We start from the raw sequence: 19,175 nt of genomic DNA, 5'->3' as shown, positions 1-19,175 counted from the left end.
TCATGGCTGCTCTCTGCTTCCAGAGATGTGGCCAATCCCCACCCTCACATAGCCATGCCCCTTTCCTGATCTTCGCAATCACTGTGTAGGGATGCGTGCATTGGCAGAGATGCATGCAATGTACAGTACCAAAAAATGTGATTTCCCTTTATAGAGTGCACCTGGATAGGTGTATGAGGCATCCTACTGAAATCCTAGTCTAGATCTATTTTCTGCCACTTTGGAGGACATATAAAAATCTAGTATTACTGAGAGGAGACGAAAGGCATTCCACTAACCAGGGAAGGTGCCCATAAATACTTTATCCCTCAAATTTCAAACAAGCATCATGGACATCAAAATTAAATGTAGTTTTTTACTGTGCACAACACGAGTAACAGAAGTGCACCTAATCTGTATTCAGTCATTAATGCCCTGATCAGCCCAGTTCCTGCCATCCCCAACAGAGGCTGCCATCTAAAAATGTGTGACCCGTGTAAGGGATTACCTCACAGGTCTTCATTTGCGCTGCAGGAGAACAGGGTTTTGGGGGCTGTCCAGGTAGCAGTGCATGCAGTAATGAGCTGCATTGTTAGTTGTTGCAGCAACACAAATATTGGGGTTGCTCAAACGTCCACAGTATGCACAGAGCTGGCTCCTATGTGGAGGTATGCTACTTATCATGGGCATAGTGCATTTGTGTAACATCCCCTCCCAACATTAAAAGATAATTATATAAATACAATTTATAGCCCATACCACTAGTCAGATAAAATGAAAATGAAGTAGCCCATAAAAGATTTAGATCCCCAGGTGGGGGCAAAGCAAATAAAAAAAGGAGTAACTTTGCACCTGGACAAACCATGTTGTACTGCAGATGGGGGAGATGTAAAATGTGAGAGACTACTGCTCGGTACATACTGGCAGATATATTGGCCAATATATCTTATGTCCATTGGCCAATGTGTACCAGCGATATGTCTGTGACTGACGTTGTTCACAGACATATCGCGTCAGCTGTGTTGCACGGTCGATAGCAGATATATCTGTCCATCGTGCTGTGTGTACGGGCGGCCAGCCGACCATCCATACACTTGCAGCCACAGCCGCGGAGAGGGGATTGCGGCGGGACCCGCAGACAGAGGGAAGATGATGGTTGTTCAGTATGTATGAACAACCATCATCAGCAGATATACAGTATCTGCTAGGTGTGTACCCCATACTTGCCTACCCTCCCAATACGGGTGGGAGCCTCCCGGAAATCGGGTGCCGCTCCCGGCCCCCCGGAAAGGCAGGCAAGCCTCCCGGGCTCCAGCGACCCGCCTGCCCCCCCTGCACTTTCCAGATTAAATCCCGGCAGCGGAGGGGCCAGTGACGCGATTCGCGCTGAATCGCGTCATCACGGCCCCGCCCTCTGCCTCACAATGTCTTTAATAATGGCATTGTGAAGAGGGGGTGGAGCCACGATGATGCAATCGTGATGTCACGCCCCATTCTCCGCCCCCAAATTTGTGCCATTGTATGGCCACACCCCCTTTTTGCCACGACCTGCCCCCTGCCGAGAATACCCGACAGCTCCCTCCCGAAAGGAGGGAGTGAAATGTGGGTAAGTATGGTGTACCAACCTTTAAATTTCAGAGAGGTGTGTCCAAACTGAAATCTAATCCCGGCATTTGTTGGCTACATGTAAAAGCAGCCAGTATTATACACCCCTTGCAGTGCAACATAGTTTGTCCAGGTGTAAAGTTGCTACTTTTTCAACTTTGCTTCCAACCCACAATTTTGCTATCGCTTGTCCACCTATTGCTGATAACTATGGCAACACTAGGGGGTAAATTTACTAGCCTTCATTTTTTCAAAGCCGCCTATGGATCTCAAACAGCAATAGTATATAATGTTAAACAAACCTGACGTTTGAAAATCCAACATTTAGTAAATCTACCGCTAGGTGATCTTCCAGGGAGAATTTGAATAGTGTGTGGATTTTATCAGCAACATTCGATCACATGTATTTCCCATCCAACTCCCAAGAACTTACTAGTTACAGACACAGTAGCACAAGCGCCACAGGCCTCTGTGGCCAAATATGGTATTGCAAGATCGAATAATACAACACCCAAAAGCTCAAATCTATGGGCAAAGGCACCAGTTATGATTGAGTCCAGGTCGGCCCAGCAGCAAATGCATGATGCATGACCAGCTTAACTTCAGCTTTGTATGTATTCTCCGCACGTATCTTCTCCTGTCCTGCAAGCCAACATGATGTGTATGTGTCTGATAACAGATACTGTGCATTGCATTGCTTTTCTGTCCTGTTAACGATATATATATATAATAAACTGGTATAGTTTCATAACAGCAATACTTTACACATTTTTATTTTGTAGGTTAGCATAAAAGTAAAAAACGTACCCTATTTGTATATGATGCTAGAATTACTATATATAGAAACAAGTAACTTACAGTACATTACAGTGCAGGACAAGGACACAATTTATATACATTGTTGCAATAGCGATTAAAGCAGTGACAATAAGCAGCAGGGAGTTGGAGTAGAAGAAAATGTAAAGAGGGAAGAGGTCCCTGCTCATGAGAGCTTACGTTCTAAAGGGGAAGGGCAGACAGACAGGCGTGGCACAGAAGGGGAAGATAGGGAGGAAAGAGCATGAGGTGGGTTAGTGTGAGAGCTGGAATATATATATATATATTCCAGCTCTCACACTCACATACACACACAGCGGGTAAAATAAGTATTGAACACATCAACATTTTTCTCAGTAAATATATTTGTAATGCGACTATTGTAATGAAATGTTCACCAAATGTCAGCAACAGCCTATGCAATCCACACATGCAAAGAAATCAAACCATAGATGTCCATAAATTAAGTTATATGTAATAATGTGAACTTACACAGGGAAAAAGTATTGAACGCGCAGTATTGAATTACTGAAATGTATTTAATACTTCGTACAAAAGCCTTTGTTGGTAATGATGCCTTCTGTATGGAGAAACTAGTCGCATGCATGCATTGCTCAGTTGTGATTTTGGCCCATTCTTCCACACAAACAGTCTTCAAATCTTGAAGGTTCCGTGGGCCTCTTCTATGAACTCTGTGTCACGACCAGAGTTTCTCGGCATGGTGGTCAACGGGAATTACCTGTGAGGTCACTATGGTGGGGGGCGTTTGGCGGTGGCGCTGGTGTTTGGTGAGTGGCGTTGGCTGTGCATGGTTCTGTGCGGGCATGTTGTCACTTTGGGCTGGTGAGGCCTGGTGGTGCTTCCATTCCGCTCCGGCATGGGCGCCGCCATCTTGCCTCCGGTCACGTGACCTAGTCGCCCAATCCTGGGTTGTCACATGCTCTCTCTGGCCAGTCACAGCACAGCACTTGGTATTTAGGGAGGTTCAGAACCTCACTTCATTGCCAGTGCAACGTGTTTCTCAGCATAGCTGAGAGAGAGTTCCCTGTGCTCACCACCTGTTCCTGTGAAACGCTACCTGCCTGCCTGCTTGTCTGCTCCAACCCCGCTGGACTACCCTACATCCTCCATTACCTTCCCCTTTCCTGAGTACCTGAGTCTGCTGTTCACTCTGCACCTTGCCTCCACTGACACTCTGCTGGATGATTCTTCCTCAGCCTGCATTCTTTATTTCAGCCAGTACACCTGATTTTCCCTGCCTGTCATTACCTGGACATTTTCTCTATTAACCAGTCATTACCTGGACAGTTCCCATTGTCTGCCACTACCTGGACATTTTCTATTAACCAGTCACTACCTGGACATTTTCCATTGCCGGTCACTAACTGGACTTTCTCCCATTACTTCACCACTGCTCCCAAGTGCACTTAGTGCTATATCTGGACTTCAGTTTTTTGTCATATTCATGTCTACCAAACCACTCATTAAAAGTTCCACATTTTCATTTAAACCTGCTTCAGTGTCTGCTCCTATCACCACCCCGGGCCCACAACATAACCAGAACCTCACAGTTTGCACTGGCCCCATGGACCCGGCCACAGTACAGGAGTCTGGAGTAGATTTATTCCGGTGCATTGCTGGCTGTTTGGAAAACCTGGAAACCATGCAGCACCAAATGGCACAGTTTTTACAGGAAATGTCTAAAAGACAGGATAATCTGCAAACCTCCTTATCCTCCCCTGGGGTAACAGTCCCTACGCTCTCTTCTGCACCTAGGAATACTGGTAACAGGACATCTCCTCGCTTACACCTTCCTATGCCCAGCAAATTTGACGGCAACCCTAAACTCTGCCGGGGGTTTCTGAATCAGTGTGATATACATTTCACCTTACAGCCTGATAACTTTCCCACTACAAAAACTAAAGTGTTCTACGGTACATAGTGTCTCTGTTGTCCGGTTCAGCTTTGGATTGGGCTTCCCCACTCTGGGAGCGTTCAGATTCTCTGCTGGATAACTTTACAGCCTTTGTGTCATCATTCAGGAGGATCTTTGATGAGCCCAGACGTATTGTATCAGCTTCATCTGGTATTATGACTCTGAGACAAGGAATTCGTCCCGTCAGCCAGTATGCCGTACAATTTCAGATTTTAGCATCAGAGCTCAAGTGGAATGAGGAAGCCATTACCGCAGCCTTCTGGCATGGACTGCCTGACCAACTAAAGGATGATTTAGTTACCCGTGAGCTTCCTATCAATCTAAACGATATGATGTCACTCTGTAACAAGATCAACCTACGCTTCAGAGAACGTCAGGCTGAAAAGCACAGAACCGACCCACAAAGGTCATCTAGCCCTTACCCACCCGTCCATCCCCTCCTCCTATGGAAGAAGACCCTATGCAGGTGAACCATACCCATCTCTCCAAAGAGGAATGTCAGAGAAGGATATCGAAAAACCTCTGCCTATACTGTGGAGATTTGGGTCACCTGGTGGCCTCCTGTTCCCGTAAATCGGGAAACGCCTGATCCTAACTGCCACTGAGGACTGCAAGTTAGGAGTAATGAGCTCATCCTCAAACTCTAAAGATTTTGTATTAATCTTAGCTCTAGATCTCAAGCCTAAACCTGTCCTCGCTTCTGCTCTATTGGATTCGGGAGCAGCCGGAAATTTCATGACTTCCAGTTTAATTAACAAATTTCAGATCCCATGCAAATCCCTCAATCATGCGATTTCCCTGACAGCTATAGATGGTCGTCCTCTGGCTAACGGAATCGTCACCCACGAAACTCAACCAATACTCGTCCGTATTGGAGCACTCCATTCCGAGTCTCTGAAATTCCTGGTGATACCCGAGGCCTCCCGAGAAATTATTTTAGGACTACCCTGGTTATGCCAGCACAATCTCAAAATAGACTGGTGTTCTATGCAAATCCTCTCATGGGGGGTTGATTGCCAGAAATCCTGTCTTCCCAAGATTCGACCTGTAAAGAAAACAGTTTCATTAGTTCCTCCAGCTATCCCTGGAGTACACTGATGTCTTTTCTGAGCAACAGGCTAATATCTTACCTCCTCACAGAGAATGGGATTGTCCAATTGATTTATTGCCCAACAAGATGCCACCCCGGGGCCGCACCTATCCTCTTTCCTTGCCTGAGACCAAAGCAATGTCTGAATACATCCAGGAGAATTTAGAGAAAGGATTTATTCGCCCCTCCACCTCTCCTGCTGGAGCGGGATTCTTTTTGTGGCCAAAAAGGATGGTGGAGTAAGACCTTGTATTGATTATCGGGGCCTCAACGACATAACGGTCAAAAATCGATATCCGCTTCCGCTAATCACTGAGCTATTCGATAGTCAAGGGATCCATCATATTCTCTAAATTAGATCTGAGAGGGGCCTATAACCTCATACGTATCCGCACAGGTGATGAGTGGAAGACCGCTTTTAATACCAGAGATGGACATTTTGAATATCTCGTGATGCCTTTTGGATTGTGCAATGCCCCTGCTGTCTTTCAGGGTTTTGTTAATTAAATTTTCCGGGACTTACTTTACGTATCAGTTGTTGTCTATTTGGACGATATATAAATTTTTCATCTTCGGTAGAAGAACATCACAAGCATGTGAAGGAAGTACTGTCCCGTCTGAGGAGGAATCGCCTCTATTGTGAATTGGAGAAATGCGTTTTTGATGTACCCAGTGTGCCATTCCTTGGCTACGTCATTTCTGGCTCTCGTCTAGAAAGGGACCCTAAAAAGGTGCAGGCAATCTTGGACTGGTCTCGACCTCAATCCCTGAAAGCCATCCAGAGACTACTTGGATTCGCCAACTACTACAGGCGTTTTATCAAGGGATTTTCTTCTTTGATGGCTCCAATTACGGCCCTGACCCGTAAAGGTGCTAATCCAGCCCTATGGTCACCAGAAGCAGAGACTGTCTTCCAACTTCTGAAACAAGCGTTTATTTCTGCTCTGGTTCTAAGACAACCAGATCTGGATAGCCTCTTCCTTTGGAGGTAGATGCATCGTCTGAAGCTGTGGGAGCAGTTCTGTCCCAGCGGTATGAAGACAACCGAATCCACACTTGTGGCTTTTCCTCCAAGAAGTTTTCTCCCACCGAAAGAAACTATGCTATAGGTGAACAAGAACTCCTGGTAGTAAATCTGGCATTAAAAGAGTGGAGATACCTGCTGGAAGGGGCCAAATTTCCCTTTACCAGACCATAGGAATCTCCTCTTCCTTAAGAATGTCCAGTGTGTGAGCCCCCGTCTAGTGGGCAATCTTCTTTGCTCGATTCCAGTTTACCCTGACTTTCTGAGCTGGATCTCTAAACCAGAAAGCAGATGATCTATCCAGGTCCCTCCTCTGTAGCGACAATTCAGAGACCATACGTAGTGCCCCGGTACTGGAATCAAGAGTGTTTGCCAGCATACAATTACAACCTCCTACTGGGAAAACCTTTGTGGCCCTGGAGTTAAGGAAGCAGCTCCTCACTTGGGCTCATTCCTCTCGTTTTGCAGGTCACTTAGGTACTCAGAAGACTCTGAAACTTCTAAGAAGGGGCTACTGGTGGCCATCTATGAAGTCTGATGTGATGGAGTTCATTTCTTCATGTACCGCTTGTGCTCAGCATAAATCTTCGCGTCAGGCCCCAGCTGGTGAGTTGTTACCCCCTGCCTATTCCATCATGTCCTTGGACACATCTTTCCATGGATTTCATTACAGATTTACCAAATTCTCAGGGTTACACCACCATCTGGGTTGTGGTAGACCGATTCTCGAAAATGGTCCATTATGTACCTTTAAAGAAGCTGCCGACTGCTCCTGATTTGGCTCACTTGTTCGTCCAACATATATTTTGTCTCCATGGACTTCCTGCCGAAATAGTCTCAGATCGTGGTGCTCAATTTGTGGCAAAATTCTGGAGAGCGCTATGTTCTGTTCTGCAAATTAAACTTCTCCACAGCCTATCATCCACAAAGCAACAGATCTAAAGAGAGGGTTAATCAGGACCTTGAGACCTTCCTAAGGATCTTCATGACATCTTCTCAAGACAATTGGTCTGATTTACTGCTCTGGGCTAAATTTTCGAATAACGCCTCTTACCATTTGTCTACAAATCAAACTCCATTCCAAGTAGTCTATGGTCTTCATCCTCGGGTTCCCCAGTTTCAAAGCCTGCCTGTTTTTGATGTGCCTGCCATGGAAGACACTATACGGAGATTTGTATCTATATGGACTCAAGTACTTACTGACTTGGAGAAGGCGTCCTCTCGTTACAAATTTCAGGCAGACAGGAAACGTAGGAAGGTACCACGTATGCAAATTGGAGACCAGAGTGCCTTCGATGAAATTCGCCCCACGTTTCATTGGGCCTTTCTCAATTATCGAAGTGATCAATCCTGTGGCTTATCACCTTCAGTTACCTCCTTACCTAAAAGTCCCCAATTATTTTAATATTTCTCTGCTCAAACCCTTGATCCTGAACAAATTTCGTAAAGTTCTTCCTGTTCTTCCTCGGATTCAGACTGAAAGAGGTGTGGAATTTGAAATCTCTCAGGTTCTGGACTCTCGTATCCGCAGGGGGCGACTTCAATATCTTCTGGATTGGAAGGGTTACGGCCCGGAAGAACGCTGTTGGACCGATACCCGGGATATCCATGCTCCCTCCCTGGTCAGTAGATTCCATACTGCTCATCCAGAAAAGCCTGGTGAGTGTCCTGAGGCCACCCATAAGGGGGGCTACTGTCACGACCAGAGTTTCTCGGCATGGTGGTCGACGGGTATTACCTGTGAGGTCACTATGGCGGGGGGTGTCTGGCGGTGGCGTTGGTGTTTGTCGAGGGACGTTGGCTGTGCGTGGCTCTGTGCGGGCATGTTGTCATTTTGGGCTGGTGAGGCCTGGTGGTGCTTCCGTTCCACTCCGGCATGGGCGCCGCCATCTTGCCTCCGGTCACGTGACCTAATCGCCCAATCCTGGGTTGTCACATGCTCTCTCTGGGCAGTCACGGCACAGCACTTGGTATTTAGGGAGGTTCAGAGCCTCACTTCATTGCCAGTGCAACGTGTTTCTCAGCATAGCTGAGAGAGTTCCCTGTGCTCACCACCTGTTCCTGTGAAACGATACCTGCCTGCCTGCTTGCCTGCTCCAACCCCGCTGGACTACCCTACATCCTCCATTACCTTCCCCTTTCCTGAGTACCTGAGTCTGCTGTTCACTCTGCACCTTGCCTCCACTGACACTGCTGGATGATTCTTTCTCAGCCTGCATTCTTCATTTCAAGCACTACACCTGATTTTCCCTGCCTGTCATTACCTGGACATTTTCTCTATTAACCAGTCATTACCTGGACAATTCCCATTGTCTGCCACTACCTGGACATTTTCTATTAACCAGTCACTACCTGGACATTTTCCATTGCCAGTCACTAACTGGACTTTCTCCCATTACTTCACCACTGCTCCCAAGTGCACTTAGGGCCTGATTCAGAGCCGGACACTCTGAACGAGTGCCCGCTCTGAATGAGGGCGTGTTTTTTTTTTTGCGAGGCGGCCTCTTGGACGCTCGCATAGCTGTGGTTACCCACCCACAGCTTATGCGAGCGTCCATGATGATGGTCGCGATGGTCAAGACCATTGCGACCATTGGGCTTGCAACGAGACCCTTGCGGTAGGGTCTCGTTGCCACAAGCCCTGGAGTGATTTTGGCTTTATCAGAGCCAAAATCACTCCCACTGACAACACTAGTGATGTCAGTGGGGCCGGACCCAGACGGTAGGCGTTCCCATGGGAACGCCTCCGTCTGGGCAGCCACGCCCCCGGCACGCCCACCAAAGGGGGCGTGCTGTCAATCACCATCGACAGCACGCCCCCTTCGGTGCGAGACCCTTAACGACGGCTTGGCCGTCGTTATGCGGGTCTCGCACATGCGCACGACGGAGCTGTCTCCCTCGTGCGCATGCGCACTTGGGCACCATCGACCCGCTTGCGAGCGCTCAGCGCTCGCGAGCGGGTCTGAATCAGGCCCTTAGTGCTATATCTGGACTTTAGTTTTTTTTTGTCATATTCATGTCTACCAAACCACTCATTAAAAGTTCCACATTTTCATTTAAACCTGCTTCAGTGTCTGCTCCTATCACCACCCCGGGCCCACAACAAAACCAGAACCTCACACTCTGATCTTTAATTCTTTCCATAGATTTTCAATTGGCTTCAAGTCAGGTGATTGGCTGGGCCATTCTAGCAGCTTTATTTTCTTTCTCTGAAACCAATTGAGAGGGTCCCTGGCTGTGTGTTTGGGACCATTGTCTTGCTGAAATGTCCACCCTCGTTTCATCTTCAGCATCCTGGTAGATGGCAAAAGATTTTTATCAAGAATGTCTCTGTAAATTTTTCCATTCATCCTTCCTTCAATCATATGAAGTATGCCAGTACCGTATGCAGAAAAACAGCCCCACACCATGATGCTCCCACCTCCAAACTTCACTGTTGGTATGGTGTTTTTGGGGTGATGTGCAGTGCCATTTCTCCTTCAAACATGGTGTTTATTATGGCATCCAAAGAGTTACATTTTGGTCTCATCTGACCAGACTATATTCTCCCAGTATTTCACAGGCTTGTTCAAATGTTGTGCAGCAAACTTTAAACTAGCTTCTTGCGTGGTGAGCTTGCATACAGGCCATGCCGGTTGAGTGCATTACTTATTGTTTTCTTTGAAACAATTGTACCTGCTCATTCCGGGTCTTTCTGAAACTCTCCACAAGTGGTCCTTGGCTCTTAGAACTCTTCTGATAATTCTTTTCACTCCTCTGTCAGAAATCTTGCGAGGAGCACCTGGTCGTGGCCAGTTTATGGTGAATTTCCACTTCCATATTTATAGTACTATCCATGTGTAGCATCTATTCTGTAGCTCTCAGTAGTACCTGACCTATGTCGTCACACAGTATCTCTCTGGCAGTTGATGTCATTATTATGTATTCTATTGGCTAAATTGTAAAATATTGTCTTGCATGTGAACTTACTGCTACTGGATGTGAAAGTGCTGCTAGTGATTGGCAATGGCTACATCTGAGATGCAGGGTCATATTGAAAATGGGTTGATGGGCTGTGCTGAGGAGATCCTTCCAGGTCTCTGGCCCCCAGAACTAGCTTCACTAGGCAACATCTGATTTTACAGTGGAACGAGGGCCTGATTCAGAAAGGAACGCAGTTGCTTATACGCAGGCAATCATCCGATTAATTCGCACTGCGCATGCGTACACATCGCAGTGTGCGTGCACAAACCAGATGCTGTGATCGGGACAGCGATCGCAGAGGCTATGCAGACCCATGGCAGAGTGATTGACAGGAATGCCGTTTGTGGGCGGTGACGGAGGGGTGGTCGGGCGAACGCAGGCGTGTCAGTGCGTTTCAACAATGTTGTAGGGGCGTGTATAAATTAGCCACTGCATTACCAGATGCCGCCTGAGGCCTCATAGCGTGCGCTGAAGTAAGCTATTCCTAAGTAAGGTCTGTCTGATGTTACCGATTGTTTCTCTATGTTGGCCAAGTATACGGATGTGAGTAAGGAGAAGTGGGCGTTGTTATGTCAGGCTGCGATCGCAATGAGAATGCAAACATTTACATGTCACCACTGATTTAAACAACTCTGTTCCGTGTGTATAAGCAGAATAGCGCTCCGTAGTGAATATGGCTGAGGTTTGGTCACAGAGGATATGTTCAGAAATTTAGTACAAGACTGGGTCAGGCTCAGAAGCAAATTAATGAATTCATGAGCAAGCCAAGTCAATAGCAGAGGAACAGAATAATAAAACCTGCCACAGAGATAAACTGGGATATTTCGGAAAATAGGATGATACCCAAGTAATAGAAAAGTCTTTAGAAATTGATAATTTAGTGATGAATCCATTGAAGTGTCGGCCAAGGATTTATCCAAAGGGAAACTGATGAGGAACCTTATTTTCTGCACACGACATATTGCGAAATGTCTTCCTGAAGACCTGGCACTATGACTAATGTATCAGAATCCATCTCTAGTCCCTAGATGGGTATAAAATCTACCAACAACGCAAGTTACATTTTTCATACAAATATACCTGTACATACTGTACACATTACACATAAATAATGTTTTCTTGTAGCATTTCAGTTCCTTCCTGACTTATTTCTGATAAGAAAATGAAATGATCATCGAGGTAGACAATGACAAAATGAAAAAGATCGATATCGTTAATGACATTTGTAACCACTGCTGGCAGAGTACTGAGGCCGGAGGGCAAAACAAGTGCTCGTAGAGTCTATTGTGGGTATTAAAAGCTGTTTTCCCTTATATTCATTCTCTCTACAGATTAAACTATTTACGTCCCTGTAAACTGAGTTTATAAAATAGTGAAGCTACATAGGTGTGATCGATCAAAAAGCTTTAATACGAAAGGAAGAGAATAACAGCGTGATGGCTTTTTATTGGCAAAACTACTTTTTTCCTCACAGGCTTTTCAACAGAGAAGATCTCTGCCAGAGAATAGGAATTTCATATGAAATCTCTGCTCATGTATTCTTTATTATATTCAGTCACTGCCGTCTGATCATGGTCTCTGTGGCTGTGGCTCTGTGTATGAGAACACTGACAGATTGAGAAAGTCCTGTGCATGCGCGTGGATAGGCTATAGAAAGAGGAGGTGGAGGAATGTGCAGGCTAGGTATGGATTGTACAGGGATAGGCATAACAGGTGTAGAAGCTGAAGACGTTAGTGAAAGAAGCAGTACATGCCTGGAGCACATTAACACAACTACAGAGGCCTTGTAAGAAATTATTATTGGGTCCAGTTTGTTTTGCTGCTTCTCTACTCTCTCAGATAGGTCCTGCAGAGTCATGGCAATAGCCCACTGGGCTGCTAGTAATTGGTGGTGGATTGAGCTGAGGTTGAGGATAGATGTGAGGTGCAGAGTCTAACTTTAACTCCAGTTTTCATCAGTGACCCCTGCAAGTTAGTGAGGAACTTTTCTCTGGGGAACCCACAGGTCACCATGCCCAGAACTAGGCAGCATCTGACTATACAGGAGGTACAAAACCGTAATTGTGGCCAATATTAAGGCCAATTTGGGGCAGACAGTATAGGTTCAAGAGTGGGTACTGAGCGGCCAAGGGGGTGGAGCATCGAGCAAATACTGAGCTGACCCCGCCTAGGCCAGATCCCTTTAATTAGTGCGATTTTAATTCTGAATAAATTAAAAGGATAGTATAAAGGATAAATAAACCATAAATATAAATTACCCTTTTTAAAATACCTTTCAAATATATGTGTAAAAGATTCAGCCTATCAGAAGTGAAGATAAGTTGAGGTAGAGTGGTAAGGGTGGCGGAGGTTATTTTCATCTGTACAGATCAAATAATTCAACAGTTCAAATAATGTAACAGAGAACAATAGCTTGTACTGTAGCACAGGAAATAGAAGTTTAATGTTAAACATTTTGGGCCTGATTCTGAGTATTAAGCACCTGTGACTGCCTTTCCGTAGGGCTGTGGCAGCTTGCTCACTAATTTATGCTAATATAAGAATCCGTCTTTGTATAGTAAAAATCCATGCTACAAGCGAGAAAGGAAGTCGGCTTACACGCCAACAGCACTTTCACAAGACAGAAGAGTTCCGTGCAATCGCTTGGTCGCCTCCCAGCTACTGCCCAGAAATGCCCATTACACGCAAAGTGTGGTCTGCTGCCAGACGGATCAGTCCTTGACGCTAGTGATCTAGGGGCCTGATTCAGCTAGCTGCAAAAGTATGCTAATGAATGCAATCGCACGGCAACCGCAGCATTATACCAAGATGCCCATCACTGTATAAAGCCGCCCACTTCCCATGACATGCATCCGCAAGTCAGTGAAAACATTGGTAACATCGGAACCATTCGCACATTTGTGGTTGACCTGACCCTACCTCATAAACTGTTAAAATTCCTGTCGCCATCTAGACCTCTGCCAGCGTATACAATTGCAGGGGCTTAATTATGCACGTCCCTGTAATGGCATTCAAATGCACAGGCACACCTGCGTTCCGCCGACCCCCCCCCCCTCTCCACTCCCAATCGGCACTTCATGTCAATCACTATGCGATTGGACTGTGTGCTTACTGCGATCGCATCGGCCGGTTCGCGCACTGCAATGCATACGCAGAGCACAAACATCGACTGGCTGCGTGTGGATACCTTATGCGGAGAAGCAGATTTCTTTCTTTGGTGCATGGGCGGTATGCTGAAATCCGCGAGATCAGTGCGCATTGCAACTTGTGTGTGATTCAGAATCGGCGATTTCAGCTCTTTCAACTTCTATGTAAGTCTCGTTATTATTGTTTTTTATATGGCTGCTTGTATATTCAATCATCTTCATTCAATATCCTCCCCTCCACCAAACCTTAGTGCTCTCAAAATTCAGGTTAGTGTCAGTGTTGGGGCTTTTCTATCAGAGAACAACAAGGGAAATGTCAGTGTGATCAAGGAAGTGCAGAGATATCTTGGCCTTAAGTACACCTGGCCTAGAGGGCAGAAGCGTAAGGCTTAGAGGGGAAGGGACACAAAAACACACCAGTGTTATCCACAGAAAATGTTGCCAGACGGGTGGCATTAAGAAGTGGCTGGGTGGGGGCAGTGTGATATGATGGATTCCGATATAACTTTCAAAGACTCTTGCAGACATTGCCCACTTGCTGGCTGGATACATGTAATTGTGTCCTGCAGGGCATGTCTGCATTCTCCATCTCTGCAATGTTCCTGCCTTCCAAACCGCACCTGCAGAGATCTCTGTTACTGTGACTGTCACAGTAACTAAACTGCTGCCAGACCCCAGGAGCAGGATAGTGCCAGGTGGAGCCCCCGGGAATTGATCCTGGGGAGATCACTGCACAGTTTCCTGTGCTGTATTTCAGCTGTTAATTAGAATGCAACCAGACAAATGCAATCTTTGTAAATACCTGTTGGCGTTGAAAACCCCAGTTTTAATGGGTTTTTTTCCTGTAAATTCTATTGAATACATTGTTTTTTTTCTATGTTGCTTACGTCTGTGAATTTAAGCCAAGCATTGTACTGCATCTGGCAAAGTTGTTTATTGTCACAAGCTGCTTTCCAGTCAGAGGCGGAACACGGCATCACCAGGACCAACAGCATAAATTGGGCAAGGGCCTGGCAATACTGGTCCACCCTTAGCAAGTTCTGCTCCTGCACGGTAAAGGCCCATTTGCTGGGTGCTCCTAACCTAAAGGCCATTTAGCAGCCATGCCACAACGAACGAAGAGCAGCAACCACAAAAACACTCTGTCCAAGGAGATAAATAATGGCTAAAATGCACAGATAGAAGCAAGACATGAAAAAGAAATATTAGTAAAAACTGTAGGAAAGTAGCTACAAGATAAATGAAACTAATCTGGGAACCCCTAATGCTCTAGGGACTAGGAAACTTGTTTGTTTTCCATCACCTAAAACATAATCGGGTTAATGTATTAACAAAGTGTTTAGGTGCAAAATGTACATTGAACCACAGCGACCGATCAGTAATTGTACATATTGTATCTGTCTAGTGTAAGTTACATGAAAGCAAGTGGTTGTAATGCTTTAGTACAAATGTAAATGCTCCCTTCCGGATTTTGGGTTTCATGATAATAGCTTTGTAATTAGTGCTTAGCCATGAGACCCACAAGTCTGTACAAATACAAATCTTTTCTTGCAGAAAGTAGCAGTAATTTGACATATCGCGCCATTTTATTATTCTAATAATGACATTCTAACTTCATTCTTTTAACTGTATTACAACAGGCAGCAAAAGCAGTGGCTCCAGTCGCAGCAACCGAGAGGGAAAGAGGTCATCCGGCCGAGAGAAAGACCGTAAGTCCACCGGCAGTGGCAGCGGTTCTGACCGTGCCACCAGTAGTGGAGGAAGAAAAAGTGAACGACCAGTCAGCCAACACAGCCATAGCTCAGTGCCACGTAGTGAGCGCAGCCACCGCAGCAGCCACCACTCACAGACACCCCCGGGGCTACCCCCACTGTATAGCCTGCCAAAGATTGGGAATAAGGTGTATGGCACCAGTGGCCCCCCGGGGGGACCCCCTGTCCGTGAACTTGGCAATGTCCCCCCCGAACTGACCGGGAGCCGGCAGTCTTTCCAGAAGGCCATGGGAAACCCCTGTGAATTTTTTGTGGACATTATGTGACAGCCAAAGTGCCTTCTGGGTCAGCCAGTAGAAACACTAAGGAACAATAGAAAATCTATACTATAGAATTACCACTGCCGTATCCAGCTGCCAAGCCATAGGAAATAAACAAACCTAATATAAGGTCATTGCACAATATTCAACCCTTTGGCCAGTTTGAAAACGGTTTAGATTTATAACGGCACAACGACATTGTATTTTCTCCTGCAGCTCCTAAGCCATCCTGAATGATCGTAAAGACTGCCGAGGTTCCTTTCTCTGCCGCATTCGCCAGGAGGTGAAAGCAACATGGACGGTCTTCAAAATAGCTAATGGATGGACCAAAAAAAAAAAAAGAAGCGACCTGGGTCCACCCAGCTTTTCATGTCGTACAATCCTCGTAGTTATTAATGTCGTTTTATTTCGAGGACAGTCCACGCGGCCCAAATGTAATGGGCGCCGATTTGCTGATCCCGGCGCAATAACAGTGTGAAAGTTTTAAGAGCTTCATATTTACTTACAAAGTGTAGAGTGTCACCTTGTAACAGTCCCGCTATAGCTCAGAGTGTCACCTTGTAGAGTCCCGCTATAGCTGCAGTGGTCAGGTGTGCTGTTATTTTCATTCATCATTATTAGTTTTAAGACAGTATAACCTAAAACTAAGTGCCGCTTTAAATCTAGCGGATACATCACCAGAATCGCACCAGGATCAGCAAATCGGAGCCTATTAAATATCTGCCTCTGTGGTCACCACCTGGTAATAGCAGTGCTCTACAATGAGGCTATGGTGTAACTCTGCGCTCGGTGTAAGAACCTCTATGATCTGTAGCTGCTAAATGTATTTGTGTATCCTCCAAAGTATTCCTGACATGAATACAATGAGAAATTTCCAGCGCATACAGTTTTAAAACATTACTGAATCCTGATAATTCAATGTACTTTATTAATTAAAATTAAATCACAGTGATTAAAATAGTACACTAGATAGTAACTCTAAAAATTGTAGTTATATCCTAATACAGGTATGCAGAATTAAAACAACATATAAACAATACAGTACAACAAAATATAGGGCAGATGCTCCTATATATGTATTTATACAGGAATACACCTATTTGGCATTTTACTGCCTGTATACCAGACTTTTAACTGTTGAATGATATCTGTCTCCAGCCAGTGATATATTTGTACTCCCTTATCATATACTTTCAGCGCTCTGGGTGTACTTAGGGCCGGATTCAGCAAGGAATGCAGATGCATATACACACGCAATCGGACGATTAATTCCCACTCCGCATGCATACGTATGCATTGCGCGTGCCAGGTGCATTCAGAACTGCGTTCGCAGATGCTACACAGACTCATTACAGAGTTATTGACAGAAAGTGGCGTTTGTGAGCGGTGACGGGGGTTGGTCAGGTGAACGCAGGCATGCCAGTGCTTTTCAACGCCGTTGCATGGGCGTGCATAAATTAGCCAATATATCTGCGATACCAGATGCCGTCTGATGTCTCATAGCGTGCGCAGAAATTAGCAATTCCTGAGTGAGGTCTGACCTGCCTTAACTGTGCGTATGGGTCCGATGTTACTAGATGTTGCCGATTGTTTTGCTCTGTTGTCAAAGTATATGGATGTGAGCAAGGGGAAGTGGGTGTCCTTATGTCACGCTGCGATCACAATGCAAATGCAAACATTTAAATATCACCACTGATATTAGCAACGCTGTTGCGTTTGTATAAAAAGAATAGCGATCTGTAGTGAATCAGGCCCTTAATCCACTACAGTCTTGTAGACCAAGTCCCTAGACTGTGACAAGTTCTTTGGTACCTTGCTGTAGAAAGTGCTTTTCTAAGTGCAGCTCAGGTGTTTTGATGAAGGGTCTGCCGGCAGACTGTCATCCGTGCTACATATAGCGCGTCCTCTTGTCCTTATCAACGCGTTTCACCCCTTGGGTTTTCTCAGGATGTGTACTCCACATATCCCAAGAGTTGAAACGCGTTGATCACCAAAGAACTTGTCACAGTCTATGGACTTGGCATCTGCCCTATATTATGTTATATGTACTGTATTGTTTATATGTTGTTTAATGTTTTATACCGGTATTAGGCTACTATTTTTATCACTGTAATTTAATTTTAATTAAGTTTCATAAAGTACAATGAATTATATCAGGATCCAGTAATCTTTTAAAACATATGTGCTAGAAATTTCTCAATGCTCTACAATGCCTTTATGTATGTGGCTGAGTATTCTCAAGGAAGAACAAGTACATTGATCTAACAGATTAACTAAGAAAACATTTATGATTGTAAAGCTTGGTACACACTAGGCTGACGGGTCAGCCGTTTGGCCATCCCGTCGACCTATCTAACGATTGGTAAGTTTATACATACTTACCAATTGTCCGCCCGATGTGTTGGGCCTGATGTCACAACTGGGCAGGTATTTAAGTCTGCCCGCACAGTTGAGCTGTTACCGCCGGGTCCCTGCACTTAGTGTACGGGCGAATGGCAGGTCGCCTGTACACACCAGCAAATGAAACGATATATCTGCAAGATATCTTGGCCATCTGCTGTACTGCACAGCAGATCAGATATGTCTGTGAATGACGTAGTTGACTGACGTATCTGCTGTACATACCCTGCGATGCACTATAGATATATCGCCCATTCAATGGAAGGGGTGATATATCTATTGGTGTGTACCCTACTATCCACATTCCCAGAATTTTGAGATAAGCACTTAATGTTTGGTCCATAGCTCCTCTCCTTCTGCTAACAGACCTGGCAGATTCTCCACTCTGTGACAGTTTCCGACTAACTCCGCAAACAACTACAAATTTACAGAAAATCTGTGTATAGATAACAATCTCTAATTTAATTTTTTTTTATTATTCTTATGTATATGTATAAATATGTGTAAATCTGTGTAAATAACAGTTACAGAGCACAGTTAATTTAGCTCTTTTTTTCTCATTAAAAATTTACCAAGGATGGGCTAGATTGGGCACACCAGCTGTTTCTAAGCAATCCCTTCTATGCCTCTCAGCCATCCCTGAGCATCATGGGAGATGTACAGCCATGGCCAAAAGTTTTGAGAATGACACAAGTATTGGTTTTCACAAAGTTTGCTGCTTCAGTGTTTTTAGACCTTTTTGTCAGATGTTACTATGGTACACTGAAGTAAAATTACAAGCATTTCATAAGTGCCAAAGACTTTTTTTCGGCAATTTCATTAAGTTTATGCAAAGATTCAAAATTTGCAGTGTTGACCCTTCTTTTTCAAGACCTCTGCAATTCACCCTGGCATGCTGTCAGTCAACTTGTGGGCCACATACTGACTGATGGCCGCCCATTCTTGCCTAATCAATTCTTGGAGCTTGTCAGAATTTGTGGGTTTTTGTTTGTCCACCCGCCTCTTGAGGATTGACCACAAGTTCTCAATGGGATTAAGGTCTGGGGAGTTTCCTGGCCATGGACATAAATTTTGATGTTTTGTTCCCCGAGCCACTTAGTTATCACTTTTGCCTTATGGCAAGGTGCTCCATCATGCTGGGAAAGGCATTGTTCATCACCAAACTATTCTTGGATGGTTGGGAG

The 19,175-nt window shown here is 45.2% G+C and overlaps 1 protein-coding gene across 2 annotated transcripts in view; it reads left to right on the top strand.

Moving 5' to 3' along the window:
- DVL1 (dishevelled segment polarity protein 1) overlaps positions 1-18,677 on the top strand; it is a 248,251-nt gene extending 229,574 nt beyond the window's left edge. For both annotated transcript variants that reach the window (XM_088482235.1, XM_088482236.1), the window contains exon 15: positions 15,200-18,677. In XM_088482235.1, the coding sequence (XP_088338361.1) occupies positions 15,200-15,597 (398 nt within the window). In that variant the 3' untranslated portion in view covers positions 15,598-18,677. The remainder of the gene's footprint in view (positions 1-15,199) is intronic.
- Positions 18,678-19,175: the final 498 nt, after the last annotated feature.

Source organism: Taudactylus pleione, unplaced genomic scaffold (genome assembly GCF_031769625.1).
Source record: "Taudactylus pleione unplaced genomic scaffold, aTauple2 ptg000284l, whole genome shotgun sequence".
NCBI classification, from domain to species: domain Eukaryota; kingdom Metazoa; phylum Chordata; class Amphibia; order Anura; family Myobatrachidae; genus Taudactylus; species Taudactylus pleione.
The sequence above is the reverse complement of the archived record's forward strand: the minus strand, read 5'-3'. Positions and strand labels throughout refer to the sequence as shown.